This window comes from Ictalurus punctatus, chromosome 7, assembly GCF_001660625.3.
Source record: "Ictalurus punctatus breed USDA103 chromosome 7, Coco_2.0, whole genome shotgun sequence".
Taxonomy (NCBI): domain Eukaryota; kingdom Metazoa; phylum Chordata; class Actinopteri; order Siluriformes; family Ictaluridae; genus Ictalurus; species Ictalurus punctatus.
In genome coordinates, this window is record NC_030422.2 from 291,146 (window position 1) to 316,679 (window position 25,534).

At 42.3% G+C, this 25,534-nt stretch overlaps 1 protein-coding gene across 2 annotated transcripts; it reads left to right on the forward strand.

The window, feature by feature from the left end:
* The first annotated feature begins 1,587 nt into the window (after nt 1-1,587).
* smg7 (SMG7 nonsense mediated mRNA decay factor) lies at nt 1,588-25,115 on the forward strand. Of its 2 annotated transcripts, XM_017471363.3 has the most exons (23): nt 1,588-1,735; nt 13,849-13,880; nt 14,042-14,159; nt 14,337-14,469; nt 15,253-15,424; nt 15,602-15,673; nt 15,770-15,920; nt 16,139-16,274; nt 16,554-16,719; nt 17,093-17,249; nt 17,476-17,546; nt 17,639-17,699; nt 18,089-18,208; nt 18,348-18,765; nt 18,861-19,002; nt 19,149-19,534; nt 19,748-20,074; nt 21,007-21,156; nt 21,971-22,054; nt 22,374-22,527; nt 22,755-22,925; nt 23,024-23,172; nt 23,378-25,115. In XM_017471363.3, exons 1-23 carry the CDS (start codon nt 1,710-1,712, stop codon nt 23,489-23,491), a joined length of 3,510 nt encoding a protein of 1,169 aa, XP_017326852.1. In that variant the 5' UTR covers nt 1,588-1,709; the 3' UTR covers nt 23,492-25,115. The 2 variants fall into 2 exon arrangements, with proteins under 2 accessions (XP_017326852.1, XP_017326853.1); XM_017471364.3 differs by lacking the exon at nt 21,007-21,156.
* The last annotated feature ends 419 nt before the right edge of the window (nt 25,116-25,534 follow it).

Here is a 25,534-nt window from a genome sequence, read left to right on the forward strand (position 1 = left end):
TTCACCTCCAAACTTCACTGTTGGTGTAGTGTTTTAAGGGTGATGTGCAGAGCCATTTCTTCTCCACACATGGTGTGTAGTATGACAGCCAAAAAGTTCAGTTTTGCTCTCGTCTGACCAGACTACATCTCCCAGTATTTCATAGGCTTGTCCAAATGAGCTGTAGCAAATGATAAACAAGCTTCGCCATGCCTTCTTTAGTAATGGAGTCTTGTGGGGTGAGCGTGAGCAGTGGAGCGCATTGCCTATTGTTTTCTCTGTGACGATGGTACCTGCTGCCTCCAAGTGTTTCTGGAGCTCTTTCCGAGTGGTCCTTGGCTCTTGGGCTACTCTTCTGACTATTCTTCTGACTCCCTGCTCAGAAATCTTGTGAGGAGCTCCTGTGCGTGGCCGGTTGATGACGGAGTGATGTTGCTCCCACTTGTGGATATCGGCCCCAATGGTGCTTTCTGGAAGATTCAGAAATTTTGAAATACGTCTGTATCTGATTCCATCAATATGTTTCACCACAATACGGTTGTGAAGGTCTTGGGAGAGCTCTTTGCTTTTACCCTTCATGAGATGTTTCGTGTGTGACACCTTGGTAATGAAAAGCCTTTTTATAGACCATCACTTTACTAACCCAGCTGATATTAATTTACACAGATAGGGGGTGTAATTACTTTCTAATTACTTACGGATTTCAGCTGGTTCCTTGCCTTACCTTGTCCTGGTGGAGAACTGCTTTTTCTTAGCGTGTTCAATACTTTTCTCCTGTGTCATTCCACTTTATTACACATAACTTTATTTATTGCCTTTAATGTTGTGTATTCGTTATATTTCCACATTTCTCGAGTTAATTCTGATGTCTGGTGAAAAGTTCGTGAATAACCTCATTGGAAATATATTTACTGAATTTGTTTTTACGTGTTTAATACTCACTTCCCCCACGGTGCAACAGGACTGACATAGATGTAACCGGATGGACATATGTGTAACAGGAGTGACGTTAGTGTAACAGGACTGATATAAGGGTAACAGAATAGACCTAAGGGTAGCAGGATTGTCATAGGTGTACCAGGATTGACTAAATGACCAGTATGATGGCGTTGACGGCTCTATTAGGATTCAATCTGAAGCTACAAATAAATCCTACTGGCACTATTATCATCAGGTAATCAAATGGCGTTGTGGGTAATGTAGGAAACTGTTACTCAAAGTGAAAACACACAAAAATGCAGATGAAAGAAGTTTAACATAAAAAATCAGTTCAGATCAATTCCTTATAAAATAAAATTTGGATGTATGTTAATTATAAAAATATATATTATATTAATATAAATTCAACATATTAGTCATTCAGGGCGGATTTTTTTTCTTTAATATAGTCTATAAACAAAAAATATAACTTGCGCAGTGAAGGCAGGCAGCCAGACAACGACGACAGCCCACGGGCGCCCTCTAGCGGGCCATTCGTGCTATTTAAATTGAACTCCACCGCTGACATTCCAGCCCCGCCTTATAATATGTGATTGGCTGATGGGTTATACTGATAGACCATCCAGCCAATCGTAGCAGGAGTAGACGGGATGTTGTCGAATTATGGGTGTGAAAATAATCGGGCTTTTTTCCCCCTGCCTGTTAGCAAGCGGTAGCTGTAAGCGATGGACAATATGGCGCCGGGTGTAGATTTAGCTTCTGGACCTGCGGTTGTTTAATTGTCCGGCAGGATGAACCTCTGTGGCCAATATTTGCGGTAAGAAAACGTAAAAAATTTTTAAATAATAAAAAAACGTCTCCACGCGAGTTGACGTTTGTATTGCAGTAGCTTTATGCGCCAGTGTGGAATCGGTATACCGAGTACCCGGCTAGCCAACACAAGCTAAGCTAAGCTAAGCTAAGCTAAATAGCAACGCTGGGGAGTCCAACCGAGTCGCGGTACTGAGCAAATTCCTTTAAACTTACTTATTTATATGTGTTTCTACATGTGTACGTGTTTCTAGCTGTTCTTTTTAATATCGTGTAGCTAGCTGCTGAGTCTCGCTTTGTGCTGAGCCAGAACGCCGAGCTAATTTGGCTCGCTCAGGTTTTTTTAAGCTAACGTTAGCAAACAAAACGACGCAGCATGTGTACATATATTTAAAAAATGGTGTTCGCACGAGCCGTTTTGTCGTGTTACCAATGCTGGTAATATTTAACACTATTAATGGGAATACTATCGTTCATTAACGTTCGGCTTGTGATATTTGACATTGCTCCTGTTTGTGGAGTCAGTGTCACATTCCTGCGAGCTAGCTATAGCTGTCTAGCTTCGTTGCCGAGTTGGTCACCGTGTTTGTTTTCCTTTGGTTTGCCTGCTTCGAGCAACCCAGATGTGTAGAAGATGCGAGCCGAGCGCGTGGAAACATCTGGTCGCGTTTATTTCTGTGCGACAGCTGGAGTAACTTGGCTTTGTGTTGCTCTTGTTGATACGGAGTTTGGTCGAATAGCTGTTACACACACACACACACACACTCACACACACACGCGTGTGAGGGGTATACTTTTTTTTTTGGTAACTAGTAGTCCATTAACTAGATGAGTAGTAAGACAGAATTTAGAGTCTGTCCTGAACCCGTGTTCACTGGGTTTAATGGGAGGAATAAATCATCTCAGGGCATGCTGTTACAGGAAATGCATCAACAGTACCAGTCTAATAAGGTCTGACATAAAGTGAAGAGGGGTTATTTTCAGTCATTATTACTTTTATTGTTCTTTGTAGTAGTATTTTTTTTAAACAGCGTCTGCTGAAGTGTTTTATTTCTTTTATACCACAGTGAGTTACCGATTAAAAAAAAAAGCTCCAGTTTTATGGATGATCCGTCATACTTTTGAAACATCTTATGTTGCGTGTAATATCATATCATGTAATAACTTCAAGACGTGTTAACTTTCCAACGTAGGACTAGATCTTTTTTGGCTCTCGAAGACTTCTCTGGAGTCCAGTAGTCCTGCGCCGTATTCGGATCGGGTTCGTCTGTGATGTTTGCGGTCGTACGCAGCACGGCGGTCCGGATAAAGCTTAAAACGCCTGGCCTGGATTTTAGGCCTGTCACGGTGACTGCTTTTGTCGGACGATATCGTCCCAGAAATAATTGCGACAGACTATATTATCGTCGTTTTGGCTGCATTTACACTGCATGGTTCCACTGACCCGATTCCGATTTCTCCCTCCCATGTGGCACAGATCGGACCTGACCCGTTTTGCTTGTATTTTCTCATTTTTGTAAGTCGCTCTGGATAAAAGCGTCTGCTGAATGAATGAATGTGTAAACAGGAGAGGGGAAAAAAAGCACATGGGTTCGGATATTCTCCGATCCGTTTCAGGCCTCGTTCATATGTGGAAATAAATCTGATATGAATCGGATACGTGCGTTTGCGTCTGCCGTGTGAGCGGATAAATCGGATATTCTGATGTCATTGAAAAAGTGACGGCGGCGAACGGCGTTTCACGTGAACCATGAAAACACAACTCTCAACAAGGGCGCTCTTGTTCTTATTTTTAATTGTATGTATTTATTCTTCCCTCTACCTCAAGAGGCCGGACTTTTGCTGACTTTTAAACAGGGTTCGGAAAGCAAAAGCTCGTATTATAATTTCTTCTGCATCCGTTGCAAATGATGTTTTCACTTCTGTATTTTTTCCCACTTTTCCGGTGACATCTACGTCGGGTTGTTTCATGAAGCGTGTAGTGTAAATGTGGATATGGCTCACTTAAAAGAAGATGTAAGAAGGTGGTCAAATAAATCAGATATTAACAAATCGTATTGGGCCTCGAGCTGCAGTGTTAATGCAGCCTTAGAGACCATTTCATGCTTCTGATATAATGATGATATGAATAGCATGATAATGCAAGGACACCCTTTCAAAGAGCGATGAACTGTTAATCCGTAAAAATATTCAGACACTGGAATGTCAAATAGTTTCTCTCCACTGACAAAAATATCCTTTACATTTTATATTTTGTGACATCAAGTTTACTAATTTTAGTCAGTAATACACTGACTAAAATGGTGTTTTTGTCGATGAGACGAAAACGAAACCCAATATTCATGTATTTTATATAGTAACTTGAACATGTATCAACACACAACAAAAACTGTTGTTTTTGTGAAAGCCGGATCTCCTGAGTGAATAACATCACAATGAGTACGTTACTGTAATACAGTCTCGTGAATTCTTTATGCTTTGGTTCTTCATGGAGCGTGGTTTAGTGCGTCGTTATGGAGACGGCGTGTTCGCAACATGACATAGGTTTTTCCTTTAAGAAGTACTGTTGGTGCATTGTTGGTTTCTTGTGTAATTTGTTCACCAGTATGTTTTAATTACAGTGGGTGCACTAACTTTTGCTAGTGCAGATGGCATGTTTGACTGCAGTTATTTGCCATATTTAGTCTCGCAGCGTGTGTTTCCCCCCAGATATTAAACATTTCCCAAATCATGAAACAAAAAAAATACTTATTGTTTACTTTGTTTATCATGTAAATTTTTTCCCCTCAAATGTTGAACCTTGGTTCACCTCAAACCGAAATCAGAGCGTCTCTCCTCTACGCCAGTGCTTTTTCAATCGCCATGCTGTAATCGAAGCATGATCATACGACTGCGTGTTACTAAATACAACCTTCTAGAAACTCCTCCTAGACAACTCCTGTGGGCATTTTATTTAGAGGTTTGATTGATCGATTTATTTTTCTCTCGATTGATCGGTTTTGCAGATTAATCCGATAGGCGATTACTAGAACTATCGTTTATCGGTGAAAATCCACACCGATGGTTTTCCCAGTTGCGGGAGCGGCTGAGGAGGGTCCGCTGTCATTGTACAGACCGAGAGCGGCTCCTAGAGGCGAAATAAACACCATCGCTGACATTTTATTTCACGTGTTTTTTTTAAATGATTTTTTAAATTCAATTTGGATGTCTGTTACTTTTTGGTTCAGTTTGGATGTAAATATTTTTTATTTACTTTAATATTTATTAATAGTTAATACATTAATATTGATATACTTACTGTAAGTACAGTACATTTTAGAGTCAGTACTGTTTATTTTTGTTATGAAGTTCAGTGATATTTTACTGAGTGTTGTGTTTTGTCGTGGAAATTAGACAACACTCGCAGACTCGTCCTCTGAAGGTAAAAAGGTTTATTACAGAAAGATGATTAATACAGGATGGAATAAAGCAGGATAGAATAATGAGTGCTCTGCAGCGCTCATACTGAGCCACTACTATATATATGAAACGCAGAGCATGACATCATTCTGTGTACCGATAAGAAGCAGTTTGAGGCAGTTCACACAGGCTTTGTTTTAGGATCTTGGAAGATGTTTAGATGAACCTTGAACAGAAGAACATGTTTGTCTCTGTAAGCAGATAAACATTCTGTACTGATCTCAGTGACATGGCCTTCTTAGGCGTTATCCTCACATGAACCGAAAAAGAACATAAACAAACTATTACAAAGTAAAAAAGAATAATTTCCCTCACATTCCCCCCTTTTATTGTTACAAAATATGATAGCTAAAATTAACAGAGGAATTACTATGCTGTGAATACATCAGAACTTCAGAATCCTTTCACGATTCATCTGAATTCATCATGAAACAGAAATAATGAAAGCTTATTTTAGAGTGAAATGAGAATCATCATGGTCAAATGCATGTTTACGGTTGACATGAAATGGATGTCTTTGGGTCGTCATCGTTGGTGTCGCTGGCAGAATCTAGTTCCTAGTCGGGTTTAGGATACAGCTCGGGTTGGTCTTCGTAAGGGTCATAGTCACTTTTTGTGGACTTTTTAATTAGCATCAGTGTTTGGTCATCAGTCTTTGATCTTAATGAGCGGAGGAAACACCCCCGCATGCAGGAAATTACACACGGAGCCATGATTAAGACAAGTGGAATGACGGTGACTATGGGATCACAAATGGTCAGTATCCACAACCTCCAGCCCCCGAAAACGGAGTTCAACCAATCAAGCCCAATCTCGCTAGTCTGTGGAGGGTTGCATATCGCAGACCGCGTGTGTTCGATAGAACAGCCATTATGTGTCTGCGTGACGAGGGGACGTGACGTTGTGTGAGTAGCACTGCTGGCAATGATTCTTACAACGAAAGGCGATACAGAACGGTTTACAGAGGCGGCCAATATCTTGGCATAAGGGCTTTTAACTACTAATTGTCGTCCAATCTGCAGCAATAGTGTACTAGAGAACTTTGTGGGCTTATGTGGGACCTACAGAAATCACGTCGCCTTAGGCACTTAGTCCCTTCACCACGGTCAGCTAAATAACAAATTTGGGTAAAAGTGTGTGCATCATGCACTCTTTCTGCTGCAACGAAGTGATTGGCGTGATTGATCATTAAGTGTTCCATCCAATAAACTTCAATATCGCACTTTGGTTCATCTTTCCAGCTTAAGGGTCTACCCCCAGACCCCCAGTGTTGTCGGGAACGGTCCCAGTGATTTGTGAGTTTATTTCTATGACAGGGCTTACTAACAGATACCACCTGTACCAGGAGAAGGGTGCACGATTAGGAATGGGTTTGCATGTGTGAGTGGATGTGCAGGTTGACGTCTAATGATTTGTGTCTAGTCTGCAACAGTAGTCTGCGGTCAGGGAGCTTTGGGGCGTAAGAGCTGCGGTAGCAAAGTCACATCGTCTAACCTCTGTTCTGGTCACGTGGATATATAGTACGCACCAATGAAGTTCAGTCCTCCTAATAGTACAGTTTACGTCGTCAATGTTTTCTCCAAAAACTACATGTCCGTGATTTCGCAGTCTACTAGATACCACTTAAGATGTCTATCATGGAGTCGCATGGGATTGGTGTGTTGATGTATCGGGTTGTTGTGTGGGTGTGTATATGCAGATCGTTGCTCGTGAGCAACGGTCCTCCTAGAGGCCTCTTGATATGGGAGAACTAGACCGTAATTCTCTTGCAGTCCCGTCTTCTCCAGCTCAGTGCTCGGCTCTGGCACTCTCCTACAGTGGCTCGCACTCATCCATGTGGCTCTCTGGTTGACTTTCACTGCTGAATGAGTGACAAAGAGAACCTGAAATGGCCCAGACCACCGTGGCTTGTTCCACCTGGTCCTGCGGAAGTCCTTGATCACGACCCACTCTCCGGGCTTCAAATCATGCAGCGGACCCGTGGCTGGAGCTGGAAGCGCTGCTTTTTACCTGCTTGTGGATAGAGTGCAGAGCAGAGGACAGGGTTGCACAGTAATTTAACACTGCATCATTACATGCTGAGCTGTCACAGGTCCAATTCCTGTGTGTGAAGGTCTCCCAATCAGTATCCCAAAGGGGCTAAGCCCATCTTAAGCCTGTTTCAGAACAGCATTTGCTCAGTCTGTTTTTTAGTGTCCCATTTTCTCTCTCTACCACCCCACCACTAGCTGGATGATATGCACAGTGCTGCTTTAAGTCAATACCCAAATATTCACCCACCTACTCAAGGGCATGGCTCACAAAAGGTGTGCCATTATCACTGGAGATTATCATTATCACTACCGCTTCTGAGTCCTGTTTGGACGTAGGGACGTGGCCTTCTGTACCTTCAAACCTCAACCCACGTTATGACCTGCGCAAACATCGTAAACAAAATGATTTTTTTTAGAGTAATTAGAGAAACCAATGCTTTTCGCAGCTATCATTTCCCCCTTTTGACGCATGGTCCCTGCCATGCGTCAACTTTGAAGACAAGGACAACCCTGGGGGCATCGCCGAACTCCGTCAACAACCATGCAGCCTGCTTTGCGCCACACAGCCTTTTCCTCGTCCGAGTAGCCCGTGCTTGGTATCTGAAAGCTGTAAAGAAGGAGTGATTATTTTCTTTTGAATATTGGGACTATAGATGCAGCTGCTTGCTTTGCTGCACTGTCCGCTCGAGTGTTTCCTAGGAAGACAGGGTCTAATTTGTTAGTGTGTACATCACATTTGCATACTGCAGTAGTTTTGGGCAGTAGGACTGCGTACAGTAGTTCAGAGACTTGTTTGTGGTGGGCTAAATGTGTTCCTGAACTCGTCAGGAAGTTCCTGTGTTTCCAAATTGTTCCAAAATCATGCACTACCTCAAAGGTAGTGTCTACTGTCTGTGTAGATATTTACTGACTGTCCCTCAGCAGGTCTTCATGCCTCTACGAGGGCGTACAGTTCAGCTGCCTGTGCTGACAGGTATGAGGGGAGACTTCCTGACAGACCGTCGCGTGTGCGGCCACTACTGCATATCCCACTCGATTTTTACCTGTCTCTGGGTCACGTGACGCAGATCCGTCCACAAAGAGGATCAGATCTGAGTTTTCCAATAGAACATCTTTCAGGTCGACTCTAGGGGAGCAGAGTTCATTAGTCAGTCATGTGGTCATCATGTGGTTCCCCATCTCCCTCTGTTGGAAGAAGAGTAGCAGGGTTAAGGACAGTACTTGGTTTTAAAGTGACATTCGGCATGTCTAGTATTAGTGTTATGGTACTGCCACCACTGGGTGGACAGGTGTGAGGTTTTCTGCTCAAGTAGGAGTAACATCACCTCATGTGGAACCAAGAGAATCAATTCTGAGTAACCTACCAGGTCTCTGGATGCCACCACAGCTTTCTCAGCTGCTGCTACTGCACGTACACACGGGGGGGAAACTGGATCCAACTTACCTGAGAATGAACTGTCCAACCTGTCACATATGCCATCTCTCTGAGTGGTGCTTCTAGAATGGAATAGTTTAGAATGAAAGATCTGCGATACGAACACATACCTAGGAAAGAGAGAACCTGTTTCTTCGTCAGAGGATCGGGAATCTTCTGGATTGCAGATACTCTGTCAGCTGAGAGTTTCGTTCCACTGGTGGAGATGTCGTGCCCTAGAAATCTCACTTCTTGTTGTACATACTGTAATTTGGAGAGACTGGCTTTGTGTCCTTTTTTGGCAAGATGCTGCAACAATTTAATGGTGTCAGTGTCACACTGTGCCCTGGAGAAAGTGGTAGAGGTGCTAAAGGACAGCTTAGCATTTGGTTGTATGTCATCCCCTTAACACAAGCGTGTGAACGTGGAAGCAGAACCGAAACAGTCTTTATCAACAGAGATACTGAAAAAACGCATTAGCTAAATCTAGGACTGAAACTATTCGCTATTTGCTGGGACCTGGCTTAATGTAGTGTAAGAATTTGGCACGTCTGGAGCTCTCTGTTTGACTGCTGCGTTAGTGCTTGCAAATATTGTACGAATCACCACTCATCAGGTTGAAGGGTTTTTTAACTTTCTTTTCTTTCTACACCTTCTATAACTTTCAAAGTTTTATTCAATTTAACATGCTATGAAAATCGAGTGAATATGCGTTCTCGTGCACAGACAGAAAAGGTTCAAAATGTGTGCCAAATCTCTAGACATTCAATTAATCATACAACCTGTAGGATCAGTAGAGCAAACTTTAAGAACGTAAGAGTTTACCTGTGAGAGCGAGTCCACATTTAAATTTTTTTTATCTCAGTAAAATGTACTTGTGTGTTAAATTTGCCAAATATATCATGTACCGCTGATATGATGGAATGAGTCAATGGGCATGCCACTTGATGATCTGCTGTAAAAATACTGCGCCTCTTGCGCTTCTTAAGTACTTCTTTACTTATTTATTCCTCTAACCGGACTTTCCGTTTATTTTTACCGTCATCTCTCTCTCTCTCTCTCTCTCTCTCTCTCTCTCTATATATATATATATATATATATATATATATATATATATATATATATATATATATATATATATATATATATATATATATATATATATATATATATCTATCTATCTCACACACACACACACACACCCCCGTCGGTATATATTAGTTTTGAATCTGTGATCTAAGAAACACCAATCTCTCTGCCGTCGCAGAGGCGAAGTTCCTCAAACTTCTTATAAGAAATGGCTCCATGTAATACTTCTCTCAATGTAATACACGCATTTCTTATATCACTGACTCCCTTCCATACAGACAGCAATACGCAATGACTTTATAAAATTCTAATTCTGAATTCTAAACTCGTGATTATTCCTACCAGTCAGTGTTGAGGCTGCATCGGGCTTTCGCTCTACACAACAAAGGGCAAACCACCTGCACATCAACATGGACTTCAGGGTGAAACTCGTCCTCGAGCGTCCTCCGGTTTGCTTGTTGTCCAGAAAAGCTGAAAAGACTCGTGCAGCCCAGCCAGGGGACGCCTAATTGGGGTGGAAATTAGACAACACTCGCAGACTCGTCCTCTGAAGGGAAAAAGGTTTATTACAGAAAGATGATTAATACAGGATGGAATAAAGCAGGATAGAATAATGAGAGTGCTCTGAGGCGCTCATGCTGAGCCACTACTATATATCATCATTCTGTGTACCGATAAGAAGCAGTTTGAGGCAGTTCACACAGGCTTTGTTTTAGGATCTTGGAAGATGTTTAGATGAACCTAGAACAGAAGAACATGTTTGTCTCTGTAAGCAGATAAACGTTCTGTACTGATCTCAGTGACATGGCCTTCTTAGGCGTTATCCTCACATGAACAGATAAAGAACAAAAACAAAACTTTTACAAATAAAAATGTCCCTCACAGTTTTCATTCAGTATCAGTTTTAAAAACTATCGGTTGATTAATCTGTTATTGGCAGGTACTGCTCAACTTGGTTATCAGTTACTGTAAAATCCACTATCGGTCGACCTCTAATTTTTTTGCTAACGGGATGCGATCGTTTGATCACTGAGGGGGGCATGTAAGAAATTATTACAGACATCCATCTGATCAAAGTAATCCAATCTGAATAGAAATAATGGGACTCCACTTACTGCGTTGTGCTTAGTGATGATGTGCACAGAACATAGACATTTTCTTTAATCACAGGTCTGTCGTCAGAGGATCTGCATCATATAATGGGGTTGAGTTCTCGAGTCTGATTGGTCAGAAGCTTTGCATTATTTTTGCTCAAACAGGAATACCGGGTAATATCAATGCAGTCCTCCTAATACGGTATCATGACTGTTTATCAGTGCTGTATTGTGATGATGGAGCTGACTTGTCCTGAAGACTTTCCCTTGGCAGAAAATGTCGTGTTACAGAGAGTTGAAACTGGATTAGACTATGTGGATTGTCTGGCATGCAAGTCCCTGTGAACGAGCTGTTGCTATAGAAACGGTTACTTGTAAATTAGCATGGGTTTAATAGAAACCTGTAATTTGAATTACTGGCAGCACACATTAATCTGAGCTTCTGCTACAGAAAATTAAAAACGGGCCTCAGTTATCAATCTTTTAGCAAATATGTCAAAGTATTTGTGTAAGCCAAACCAAACAAACATTTTCTGCCTGGTTTATAAAAGTCTCAGAAACGCTGGTGTTTTTGTTTGTTTATATATTTTATTTTTACAAAATGCATTTTAAAAATTCCACAGTTTGATTATCATTTTTATTTATTATAATGGCCTTTGGAGAATTTTAACAGCACCATCTATACCAGATAGTGCAAACAATGGTTCTTATTAAAAAAATAAAATAAAGGGTTAGTATTTTTGCACAAATTAGTGAACCATTTTTTCTGCACAGTGTAAATGGGGATTGTGTCTTTCATGACGTCAAATGCCAGTGCAACTGAAGTCAACTCGGGGTATTCTTCTCATATCCCAACTTGGTAGAGACTGACGCACTTCTAGAAGTTGCTGTGGATAATGGCATCTGCTAAATGCTGTAAATGTGATGAAAGTAGCAGTTCAACCTCGACAATATGTTCCAGATATAAAAGTGCAGTGATCATGCATATATGATGATTTGAAATGAATCAAGGCGAAGTTTCCACTTGTTTGTCGTCTTATGTGTACATTTACACAGACTGAGGAGCACGAGTAGGATACAGATGTTTTTGTTTTTTTCTGAAAGGACAGGGTTTTCATGCATACCAAATTTCCTGCGTAAACCTCCCAGCGATTTATGCGTCAATCCGTCCGTATATATCGTGATAAATGAGGCGCATTGTTACGTCGGGGGAGAGATGAACGATTATCTTTATTAGAACAGCATATAACTATCCGTTTTATCTGTCTATGATGCGTGTATTAGCCGAAAAATAACGAGCTCGGTGTGTGTGCCACTATGAATACGAATGCTAGTCCATTTATTGCAGAGTTGTTTTGCTCTTGTGCTCTTTACTGATACTGACTTGTTGCTGCTACTTGTATTTTTATCTGTTAATTGACGTATCAGCATCGGCTTCTGTTCCTGACAGAGCTTCAGCTTCTTTGCAGGCATGAACTCATCCCCTTTTTTACATTTTTCATACAGTGCTGATATTCTCACACTAACCAAGCTTTGCAAGTGTCTCCTGCCAAGTTATGCAAAACATCAGAGACCTGCTGGTGCCATGCTTTTGACAATTTGTGTCCATATTATTCATGCATGGTTTGTCTTGTCAGGTCACTTTTACAGCTTTTGATCTGATAACCGAGTCTGATAGAAAGATCAGAGAGAAATTGATACTCTGCCATTTGGTTTTGTTTGCACACAAGAAGCAAAGAACAAAAAAAAAGGTTGGGTGAGGCTAAATACATTCTCATAAACCTTTCACGTTTATTTATTTGTAATCATAGTTTCTGATAGTTGTTCATGAGTCCCGTGTTTGTCCTGAGCAGTTAAACTGCCCACTGTTCTTCAGAGAAATCCTCCAGGTCCTGCACATTCTTTGCCTTGCCAGCATCTTCTGCATATTCGACCCCTTTCCAACAGCGACTATATGATGCTGAGATCCACCTTTTCACACTGAGGACGCCGGAGCTGAGGACGCCGGAGCTGAGGACGCCGGAGCTGAGGACGCCGGAGCTGAGGACGCCGGAGCTGAGGACGCCGGAGCTGAGGACGCCGGAGCTGAGGACGCCGGAGCTGAGGACGACTGGCTTTTAATGTATTGTGTTGCCTTCTTGATCATCAGTGAATATTTGCACTTCATGTAATAGTCGTGTACGAGTCCCTCAGTTCTCCTCGGCGTGAAAAGGTGGATCTCAGCATCATATAGTCGCTGTTGGAAAGGGGTCAAACATGCAGAAGATGCAGGAAAGCGAAGAATGTGCATGACCTGGAGGATTTTTCTGAAGAACAGTGGGCAGTTTAACTGCTCAGGACAAACACGGGACACATGAACAACTCTCACAACACACAAACACAGTCGTGGATCATCCAGGTAACGACACACAGTATTAATAATCAAGCGTGTGTAAACGTTTGAACGGGGTAATTTGTGTAAGTTGAGTTATGATTGTGTCTTGTGGATTTATATCTGCTATGTAAAACAACTTATTCAGGGCAGAACTAAATAACAGACACGGTGCAATTTTTATGATCGTTTTGCAGATTCTGCAAGGTGTACGTAAAGTTATGACCTCCACTGTAAATATAATGTAAATGTATTTCAGCATTTATTTTGATATATTATTATTTAATATCCAGAGCCCTTTGTATTTCCGCAGCTCTGTTCTTCTGGCTCACTTTTTGCAGAAAAATCTGCAGCTCACAACACGCGTTATGTTTCGTTTGTGTCCTGCCTTCTTGTTGATTCAGGATCCTCTCACTTTCTCACTGGAGAGTGGAACTGGAACGAGACCTCTGAATTATTATCTCAACCTCTTAAGTTTGCGTGAGCGAAATTTGACAAAACACACCTTATGCTACTGGATGCAGAACTGTGCTTCTTATCAGATCAACATGAACACCCATGGATCATATACAAATGATGGCATTGTTTTACTCATGACCTGATGTGTCACATGTGAATGTGAAGTATTTTTGCTAAGTCTTTGTGTTTTTGTGTGAGCAGGCAGGCAGAGGCCCTGAAGGCTGACATGACAGGTATGGTTGGTAATCATTATATCCAGATATAAAGTAGTAAAATACTGACAAACAGGATATTCCACTTTTAAGTTTCTTTTGTGATATGAAAGTATTGCATGTTTTCCCGAAGAAGTCCAGGTGTGTTCGCAATTGATTTTAGTGTTTTGTGTGCTTTACAGATTCGAAACTCGGAGCTGCTGAGGTCTGGACATCACGACAGGCTCTTCAGGACCTGTACCAGAAAATGCTGGTGACAGACCTGGAGTATGCTCTGGACAAGAAAGTCGAACAAGACCTGTACGTGCAAAACCTTACAATCATGTTTACAATAATTACATCCTTACTCCTATCGGTTACTCGTACCCACAGTAATTAGCCAATTGGAGGACAGGTTGTCTCTTTTTGTAACATACATTAAAGCTATGAGTAGAGAAGCTCTAAATCTTTTCCAAACTCTTTTTTTTCTTTCTCCAGCTGGAACCATGCATTTAAGAATCAGATAACAACACTACAGAGTCAGGCCAAAAACAGAGCCAACCCCAATCGAAGTGAAGTACAGGCCAATCTCTCGCTTTTTCTCGAGGCAGCTAGTGGTTTCTACACACAGGTGAGTTGCCGATAAGCTTCTGATGAAATCGGCTTGAGACTGGTCTCTATAATTCTAATAATAATATAAACAAGAAGAATAATTAGAAGAAGAACAAAGCTCAAAAACCCTGTCACGGACAGCTGGGAGCACAAAATGAACGATCACGGTAAATGGTGATAAATAAATAAATAAACGAAATGGTTACATTTTTCATCAGCTGAAGCATTTATTCATGCCTTACATCAGTTTTATTTGTCTCAATTTATGGGTTTGTGTTGCTCAGTTTCTTTTTTCTTCTTTAATGTTCCCAAATGAACCAGCTCGTTTTCAGAAAGTTTCCCTGATTCCTTCCTTGGTCCCTGACCCGCTGACACGGCCAGCTAGCGTGGGGATGCGTTTCTGATGGAGACTCCCTCCAAAGTACTTCTATAAGTCTGACTAGATATGGGTGTCTGCTAAACGCTGTCAACGAAACGAAAATGAGCAATTTAACTCCAGCAGTATATTCTGTATGTAAAAGTGCAGTGATTCATGCAAATGATGTGCTGCGAAGTCCATTAAGTCAAAGTTTACCCTAGTTCAATTTCTTATGGGTAAATTTGCACTCCTTCAAGAGCGCGAGTAGGATGCAAACGTTTTTTAATGAATAAATCCGTTCACGTCCCGATTGACGAATGAGGCCCGTTGTTATAAGATGACCGTGCAGTTTTGCGCTTTTAATTAGCATCCATTAATCCAAAGTTTTCAGAAGCATTTCAACGATTTCTGAAAGGCGCTTTTATGGAAAACCTCCCTCCTCAGTTGTTGCAGGAGCTGTGCACGGTGTTCAACGTGGACTTGCCATGTCGTGTGAAGTCATCTCAGCTTGGCATAATCAGCAATAAACAGTGCAACTCCAGCGCAATTGTGAAGCCACAGCCCAGCTCCTGCTCCTATATCTGTCAGCACTGTCTTGTCCACCTGGGGGACATCGGTGAGTCCTCACACAGTGTGCTTTCCTTCTTCAATAGCATCTGCTTTATTTATTCCGACTCTGTCACATGGTTATTAATCGTTGCGTTTATGACCAACGAGTGAAGAAATATGTGTTTGCGTGTTTTTTGTTGTTGTTTTTTTGCATTCAAGATTTACATTCCTCCCTTTTCTATAGCACGATATCGCAACCAGACAAGCCAGGCAGAATCCTATTACAGACACGCAGCTCAGCTTGTTCCATCAAACGGTCGGTCACTGTTAGCAATAATATACTAGACCATTAAAACATGTACACTAACAGCTTTCTTAAGAAGGATATTGAAATGTCTGGTTTTGCCATCAGGTCAACCGTACAATCAGCTGGCTATCCTGGCCTCCTCCAAAGGAGACCACCTCACAACAATCTTCTACTACTGTAGAAGCATTGCAGTCAAATTCCCCTTTCCAGCCGCTTCCACCAACTTACAGAAAGCTCTTTCCAAGGCTCTTGAGAGGTATGCACCGTTCTACTGTTGTTTGTATTTTTTTACGTTTTAATTATTTATTTAAAGAAAAAAAATCAATACGGCTTGACCGTTTCCTCTCACCGTATTCTGGTGTTTGATTTATATCTGTAGTATTGCAGATGGTACTGTATTTGTCAAGAAATCAGTATCAGTTATTTCGATGGTTTCATCATGTGGCGTGAAATTTCTGAACTGTACATCTGCAGCCGCGACGAGGTCAAAACGAAGTGGAGCGTGTCCGATTTCATCAAGGCCTTCATCAAGTTCCACGGACATGTTTACCTCAGCAAAAGCCTGGAGAAACTCGGTGCACTGAGGGAGAAGCTGGAAGAACAGTTTCAGGTACACAGGCAACCCCCCGCCTCCCATTCTATTATGTCTATTCATATGCGGGGAATTTTACTAAACATTATTTTGATGCTCTGGCCCACTGGATAATGTTCCCTGCCAAGATTGACTAGGTTGATGTTTGTTAATGGCATGTAGACTCTTGTTTGGCCCTAAGCTCAACGCTCATATTACATTATTGGTTCAAGTGTTTATTAAGGTTGGGAACAGTCTATTAAGTCTATTAACAGTTTATTAAGGTTGGTATAGTCAGTCTCATTTTCTTCAATACAGCGACTGATTCTCCAGAAAGCCTTCAGTTCTCAGCAGCTCGTCCACATGACCGTTATTAACCTGTTTGAGCTGCACCACCTCAGAGACTTCAGCAACGAGACTGACGATCAAAGCTTCAGCTCGGATGAACAAATGATCAGCTGGATCCAGCTACTCGGCCTTTTCAGTAAGTGCCTCCAAACGTTGCTCTTCAACGCGTTAATATACGGTCTCATCTGAAGTTTGGACCAATATGTAAATATGTAATGTGAAATACGAGACATTTTTCTGGTTAAATATAAACTACAAACTAAACAGTATTTTCTTTAGATTTAAAATAGGCCTATGTTCTTATAACGCCATGTCTGGGTTTATAATTATTTGACCAATTACCTGCAACATGCATTTTACATTAAGCAAGATTACAGCAATCAGATTAATGGATTACTGAGACGCTCATGCTGTAAATATTGCATATTTAAGCACTCTGGTATGCTCAGTGCTGTGTAAACAAACCGGCTTTCAAGACTGTGTTCTAACGCAAGTGGCTTTTCCTCCAGCGTCTTTCCTGGGTGTGATGTGCAGCCGAGCCTTACTGAATAAGAACCAGGAGGAGATCATGGGAGAGTGCCCCCTGCCAGCTGTCAAGGTGTCCCTGGATTGGCTGAGGCTGCGGCCTGGCGTGTTTACCGAGAGCGCTGTTGACCAGAGACAATAGTATGATGATCCTTCCTTTCCATTTCCTTTTAACATTTTAACAATAGGGCCCCATTCAACATGGGGCTGTATCGTTGTTGTCTGAAATTAATTCCGCAAAGATGCTCCACTTGCATTCCTTGCCATGCTCATGAATTTCGAAACGGTTATTGGTGTTTGGCAGGGAAACGAGTTTGATTACGTGTCTCATCTTGATTTATGTGATGTATGTGTCATCTTCACACAGCATTTGGCCATGGCTGGTGTCCATACTTAACAGCTTCCAACCCAAGGAGGAGGATGTGTCAAATTCATCAGGTAACATGTGGAACTCCTTAGTGGGAGCGTTATCATGTCTCGTCGCCACGTCATGTATAATTATTCCTGAAACTTTTTTGGTTCTCTTCCAGCTACTCCACTTCCAGAAGAGTTTGAACTCCAAGGCTTTTTGGCTTTGAGGCCTGCTTTAAGGTAACCTTTTTATTAAGTTCTCATAATCAGATGCTCTCTTAAACCAAAACCTAGAAATCTTCTCAGCTTGAAGTAGAGGTCTGTGCAGGACTTATTTCTCACGTCTGCATAATACATGCTTGTCTCTCTCTCTCTCTCATTCTCTCGTGCTTCATGTGTCTTTTAGTTACTTTACAGTTACAGTACTTGTTAATCAAATTTATATATTTCACTTTAGATTGTTTAAAAAAAAAAAAAAGTGCAAATATGTGCAAGATGAAGAGAGAAGTATCAAGCTGCTGCTCTGTCTGTTCCCACTACATACCAGTTGTCCAGCCAGACCTCTACTTTATGCTTCTGTTTTGGTTCTGTGACTTGGTTGGTAACCTAAATACAAATTGATGTTCCAGGTTGCTAGACTTTTCCAAAGGGCACCAAGGCATCGCAGTTGGCAAAGACAGCTTCATAGTTCATGCCCGTCATCAAAGGCTCATCAGTTTGGGCAAGTGGCTGGCAGACAACCACCCTGGGTGAGTTTATTTATTTATTTATTTATTTATTTATTTATTTATTTATATACCCCGCTCCCTTTTACTTTTCTTTGACCAGGTTTCACTTTATGTAATAAATTGTTTTTGTTTTAATGTTCACTTCACTCTGTGTCTACAGCCTAATCCAGTGCCGCATCAGCGACGGTTCTATTCTCTTCTTCACTGACATCCCTGAGCTGGCGGTAGAGGAGCCACAGGAGAAGGAGCCTTCTGTGTTGCAGGAATCTTCAAACGGTGAACAGAATCCAAACGATGGTTCTTCCGGCCTCAAGTCAGTACTTTCCGTGGGGAAGAGCCAGAGCAGTGGTCTGGACAGCAGCGAGAGGCCTGTAGTCACCTTCAAGGAGAACATCAAACCTCGCGAGCAGAGCCGTGACCAGAGCCGCAACCAGCAACACAGGGACGGAGGGAAGGAGCGAGCCGTCTTTGGCAAGGGCAACGGAATGCCGCTGAAAAACGAGCAGAAGAAGGATGGCAAGAGGAAGAGTGAGGTTAAAAAGAACAGTCATGAAAAAGCGTTGGATGCAGGGAAACAGGTGAGGGGGAATCGCTCTTCTGCTATTCCTGTGCATTTCTTCTTGTGGGGTTCGGTCTGTTTGGTTTCTCATTCACTCTTCTGGCTTCTGTGTAGGTCAAAACTCAAGTGGAAATGAGGAAGACCCCTGTGTCTGAGGCGAGGAAAACTCCAGTCACGCAGACACAGACAACGTGCTCGTCCCAGTTCATCCCCATACATCACCCGGGAGCGTTTCCTCCTCTCCCCAGCAGGCCAGGTGCAAACACACACTTTCAGTGACCTCTGTAACCATGGCCAGAAAGTCAAACTGACCTGGATTTATTAATGGACATCTATTTTCTGAATGTGTGTACAAATTCTTCTAGTGGAGGTGTTTTATCATTTTCTTCTCTTCTACACCAGGTTTTCCTCCGCCAGCGTATGTGATCCCACCCCCTGTGGCATTTTCAATGAACCCTGGGTTCACCTTCCCAACCGGTGTTTCTGTCGCCACCTCATTCCTTCAGCCAGCCTCCCATCCTCAGTCTCCCAACCAGGTGCAGGCTGGAAAGCCCTCACACATTCCCTACAGCCAGCAGAGACCCTCTGGCCCTGGTTCCCTCACTCAGGGCCCTCCTCAACCTCAAGCCCCGCCTCAACCCCAGCAACCACAGCCAGCTCCTCCACAGCCTTCCAAACAAGCCCTACAGCAGAGTGTGCAGCTTCAGGTGCAGCAACAACAGCAGTCGCCCACCAAGCAGAACTCTCAGCTGGGCAAGAGTCCACCTCACCACACTGGCATGCAGCAGGTACCCAAGTCACATATATCCGTCTGATAACGACTCTAGATAATAAACTAGCCAGCTTCGGATAACATTTTATATGCCCTTCCTGGATACAATTCCATATGAGGTATTCAGTTCATTCTTGTTGTCAAGGATACTAGGTTTATCACCTAGTATGATGAATACAAGTAAATGAGCACAGTCTCCATGACCATGCCATCTCTGTCTCTTACACAGCCATACATGCCTGTATCTGAGCAGGCTGGCCAAATGTGGAGCCAACACCAGGCCCCGCCCTCGATGTCCAAGATGCCCATGCCCGTCAAACCGCCGTTCTTCATGCCGACACAGGACCACATGAAGCTGTTTGAGCATTCGATGCCTCCCCAGCCCAGCATGGACAAGAAGATGAATTTCCCAGAAGTGAAGATGCAGGATTTTTACTGGGAGCCACCGTACCGGATGACTGAGACCAGGGGCAGCATGGTGGACAGGATGGGAAAACACCAGCCTGGAGTCTTTTGCCCAGAACAGGACAACTCGCCTAGAGTGCCACCTTATGAGGTATGCTAGCACTTGATTTTTAATTTGTTGTGTTTTGGTTGGTGTTTTGGGTATGATGGATATTTCTCAACCGACAATACTACTTAAATGTGTTTTATCATTATTTCCTTTTAACATTTAACTTGAATTCATGAAATTATCACGCATATTCACACAGTAATTATGGTCATATTTCTGCGTTTATGTCTTCGTCAGGAAGTTTTGCTTTCGTTCTAACGAATGTCGCTCTTAAATCGGTGTCCCAGCTTTATTCAAAAGAATGAAATCCACGATTTTCCGTACAATTCTGGACAGATACTGCGATTATCCGTCTTAAAGAAACAAGTCCTGTTTCAGATTCTGAAAACCACTTTTTCAGTAGATTACACCATTCGACCTGTGTGTTGGCTCCGGATTAAAAAGCAGTTCAATAATGTAATGAAATATATATTTGGGCGATTTGACTTGATAACCTGGGTACTCTGTTTAAGTAGTGTGTGTGTGTGCGTGTGCGCATGCAACACTATGATTTTAGGACTTTTTTTTTTGTGTGTTTTGTGGTGAGATATACTGATGTGACTTATGGAGCTCTGTATTTCAGTACTAATTGGAGGCCTGAAATGTATGCATGCCTTAAACCTTTCCTTTTCTATTCTTTCCAAGCTGTCCTCTGCAAGGGTGAAATTTCATGAACGTGTTAGTTAGACTGACTTTTCCAACCCAGTGTATCCAATCCAATTGGATGTAAATCCAATTTCTGATTTACATTGTCTATTTTTCATTTTTATTTAAATTTCAAATATCTTGGCAAAGCAAGTATCTCCATTGGGTACTGCTGCTTTTCTCAGGTGCTCTCGTTTCTTAAAGGGCTGTTTTTCTTTCTCTCTCTCACCTTCCTTCATTCTTTTTCTCTTCTGTCTCCTTCCTTTCCTGTGTACTTCATCTCTCACTAGGACAACAAGAGCTCTCCTCTTCTTCCTCCAGACCTGTTAAAAACTCTGGCAGACTTTGAGGAGGAGGAGGAGTTGGTCTTTTCTAAGCCTCATGATTTCTACCAGGCCTTGGCCGGCCCTCTTAATTCTGCTCCTGGAAGAAACATGTTTGTATGTGGTTTTCCCTCCTATTTCTTTAGGCAGGGATTTTAAAAAATTTCTGTCTACTTTTTCACAAACTGTTGCTTCAGCTGCTTGATTGTGTTGATGGACAGTCAGAAGAATGCATCATGTTGAATGTTTGAGAATGGTGGTAATTCCATAACCATTCAGTCTATAGCTATTTTGTAGGGATGCATCAGTCCCTTTTTTTCTGTTTTCAATATGAAACTGCTATTGATCTATTGAGTATCAACCGATCCTGATCCAAAATGGACATTCGCACTGTAATAATTCTCTACTACTAGCATAAAGGGACTCAAAGACTGGTGCTAAAAGGGAGGAAGCAAGCTGTAGGTATTTTCTTGGGGTCCTGCATGCGAACAGCCCCAAGTTGTCCATCAACTCATCACTTTAATATATACTCACTGTCCATTTTACTCGGCGCATCTGTGCACCGCATGCAGCTGTCTTAATCAGTCAAGTATGTGGCAGCATCGCAATGCAAAAAATGTATGCGTTGCACTGCTGCCATTTGATTGGCCGATAAGATAACCGCATGAACGTGCAGGTGTACAGTACAAGGTAGTTGTGTCGAAATGAAAATCTGTTCCATGTATAAAGGAATGCCAGTAGAACGCTTCAGAAAAGATCATTTTCCCTGAATCTCACTACTGTATTGGTGCATCTCTATCATGGCTAGGGTTAGTACCTAAAAATATTAGAGATGAACATTTTCTTGAACATGTTTTTTTTATTTCTATTTTACCTCACAAGCATAATCATTTTACTTCTAATTTTTATTATTATTTATTTTTTTGTGTAGTTATCAAGCCAGTCCAGAATAGACAGTGGATCAGAGGTAATGGGTCAGTCCTCTTTACTACACCGATCTGTCTTTCCCATTCAGGTAAGTCAATAATGTAATTTATTACCAAACACACACACGTTATCGCAGCCCGAAGAACTGTTTGTACCGCTAGGTGGCAGCAGAGTCCACAGCAATACTCCCATTACTCTGGTGCAGTTTGAGTTCTTTTTGAAAGAAGAGTTACTTGCTTTGATTTTTGGTCAGCAATTAATAGCGCTAGGTCTTTGGAAAGCAGCAGCAGCTTGTTACAGTTAAGTTGTAATTTCTGTGTATGATTAGAGGCACCAATTCTTCAGCAAATTATTAACTAAAGGCTGCATTGCTCTCTCACGATGATAAAGAAATTCTGGTTTTCTAGGAGAACTACCAAAACAACAGCATATTCAGCGAGGCATATGGTAAAAATATGGTGAACACTTCGAAGCCTGATGTACCCATGATGCACCAGGAACCCTCCCTCTATTCACTGTTTGAAGGAACTCCATGGTCACCCTCTCTTCCTGCCAGCTCGGGTATGTCATCTTTCTCGGCTGCTTTCTCTAGGGGACCAGCGTTTTATCTTATAACCAGATTATTGATCAGACTTGATACTCGCATGTTAAAAAAATCACTTCCATTGAATATGAATGATCTCTGTTGAATGTTATCTTGTTAAAGTTACTGCCACGCTTACACAATCATGACTTAAAAAGCGTATTCTATGATGAAGAATTGAGACGTCCTGTTCTGTGTTTTGCAGATCACTCAACCCCAGCGAGCCAGTCGCCTCACTCGTCCAACCCGAGCAGCCTGCCGTCGTCGCCTCCCACTCACAGCCACGGTGCTCTCCCCTTTTCCAATTTTGGTCCCATCGGAACACCAGACAGCCGTGACCGCAGAACAGCCGACCGCTGGAAGCCTGAAAAGACTGGTAAGCTCTCTTTAAACTGAGGCTTCATCAATAATTATTACCGTTATGTCTGTGCTTAAATGAAAATATTCACCATGGGGCCACCTTTTCCTCTGTAGGCGTGAGTGGCTTTGGGCTGGACTACTTGCCTGCTGGCTCGTCTGCCCCTGAGCCAAACAGCTGGCACCAGAGTGCCCCAACCAATAGCTGGGCAGCCCAGGACATGCCCATGGACGACTCCTCCACTGTCTTACTTGACAGCTTCAAGGTAAATTCCACAGTTGCAGGATGGAATGTTTGAAGATGAGCAGTGTGTTTGTGTAGTGTTCATCTGCTTAAGCGTAGACTGAAATTCGTAGTCAGTTCTATAATGGTAATTAGGTAGAGTGTAGCATAATATTTGCTGGGTTTCTCTTGTTTCTGACTAGTTCTCTCAGCAGTTCAGTGTGTTAAACGAGCCTCTGTGTTCTCAGTCTATCTGGTCAAGCTCAATGATGCAGCCAGGCCCTTCTGCGCTGGAGCAGCTCCTCATGCAGCAGAAGCAGAAGCAGCAGCGCGGCCACGGCACTATGAACCCGCCGCACTGAAGAGATACACAAAGCGGGTGCCAAGCACTTGTGCGAAAATGATACCGAAGTCAAAGAAGAGGTGCAAAACCACAAGCTCCAATCGGAAATTTGTTTTCCGGCGTTAATCTGCGTGTGGAGGCTGGAGACGGCAGCCGGCGTGAACCGACGCGCTCCAAAGCAACCGCTCGTCTGAGCGACAGGGGAGGTGCAGCCCTCTCCTCTCTCTTTCAACTCTGTCTCTCTATCTTTGCCTTTCTGTGCCTCTGAGGCAAAGGAGGGCATAAAAAGCACCTGATCTACCGCACTGCTCAGCATGTAGCCGCTGCAGAACCGGTCACAGAGGCTGACTTTGAGGGAACTCCCGCTCTGATCACCACTCTGCTTCCTCTAAGGGACAAAAAAAAAAAAAGTACTCCTGTTTAATTTGGGCTCTGGATGCTGGACCGGACCTCGTCAAAACCACCTGCTTTTACCTGCAACTGATTCACAGCACATGGAAGAGAGTGACTGTGTGTGTGTGTGTGTGTGTGTGTGTGTGTGTATGTGTCTGTGTGTCTGTGAGGGGGAAGAATCGGGGTGTTTTACGAACAGGTAGAAGCGGAAGAGCAAAACAGAAGGATGAACTTTTTACTGACGTCTGAACATATTAGCATGGAGGAGGGCTCTGTAGCTAGGGTGTGAAAGGTATAGTAAGAATAAAGTGCTGTGTATATTGCAGTGGGTGTAACGAGTGTGCCTCTATGGATTGCACACAGGACATAGTTGGACATCTATTGGACGGGTTTAGTGTTTTTTTTTTTTTTTTTTTTTTTTTTGTTTTTTGGGGGGGTGGGGGGTCTGTTATCTGCTCTTCTAGAAATGGAACTGCTAGGAACTGCACCATGATATTATAGCTTAATGATTCAAACGGAGGTAGGGCTTAGACTATAGATATTGAGTGTAGTATCATTAGCTGCAATAGAATTTGCATTTAACAATACTGTATTTTGTGACTTGTTATGTAGCAGTTTTAGCTTTGAGACAATATTGGATTAATATGTTCAGTAGTTTACTGCTAAAGGGGAGCTTTATATATTATCCTCCCCATCCCTTCTAGCTCTTCTTGTTTTCTTGAGCAACATTTTAACTTGCTTGCAGCTCCATTTTGTTCATGTTCTGCCTTTTGAAGTTTTAAGCAGTTTTTTTCAGCTCTTTTTTTTTTTTTTTTTGTGTCTCGTCAGTGTTTGTAGTATTTCTCTCTATCTCTCTTGTTTTGTCTCTTTTTCTTTTTAAAAGAATCACCAACATCATGGTTGGCAGTGTCTCGAAGATAAAAACTAGCAAAAAAAAAACTAAACAAAACGGGTCCAGCATCAACGCTGCTGGTTCAGCATTGTGGGGGTGGGGCGGGGACACAAGCGGAAGGAACTGTTTTCTGAATGAAGGGATGAGAACATTTCCATCGCCTCTAACTGTAACCTGATCAGAGGAAAACGTAACGTCCACCCAGGTACTTGGTGTTAAAGAGAAACCAGTCTTTTGTTCAGCCATCACTGTTTAAAAAAAGGAATTATAAGTTTTTTGTGCTGTTCTTGAAAATAGCAACAATTGTATAAAGCCGATTGAAATATTGTGGATAAATACGGACCTAGCTGCACTCTGATCGGTTCTGGATGTCCTCTGCTGTCGGCTCTCTAGGCTAGCGCTGGTTCTGGACAAGCTCTACGAGGTTGTCCCCCCCCCCCCCCATTGCTGATCCTACTGTCGCTGTCGGAAGTTTGCTTTGTTTCTCTAGTCTGATCAAACAAGGGGTTTGAAGATTTTGTTCTTTGAAATTCAGTTCCTGTCTGTTATAATCTGCTGAGATGATGTTCTGAAGTTTAGACATGTAGCACTTAAAAACAAACAAACAAAAAAAAGTGTTAATTTGGTGATCTAAATCCTAGGTCTGTGCCTCTGTGTAATACCTACAGTTTCTGGCTAGAGGTCAGTGTTGGATAAGCTTCGATGTCTAAATACGTGCATCATCTTTTCTTTTTATGGTTATGGTGTACCAGCCCTTTTCGGATGGACCGTTTCGGA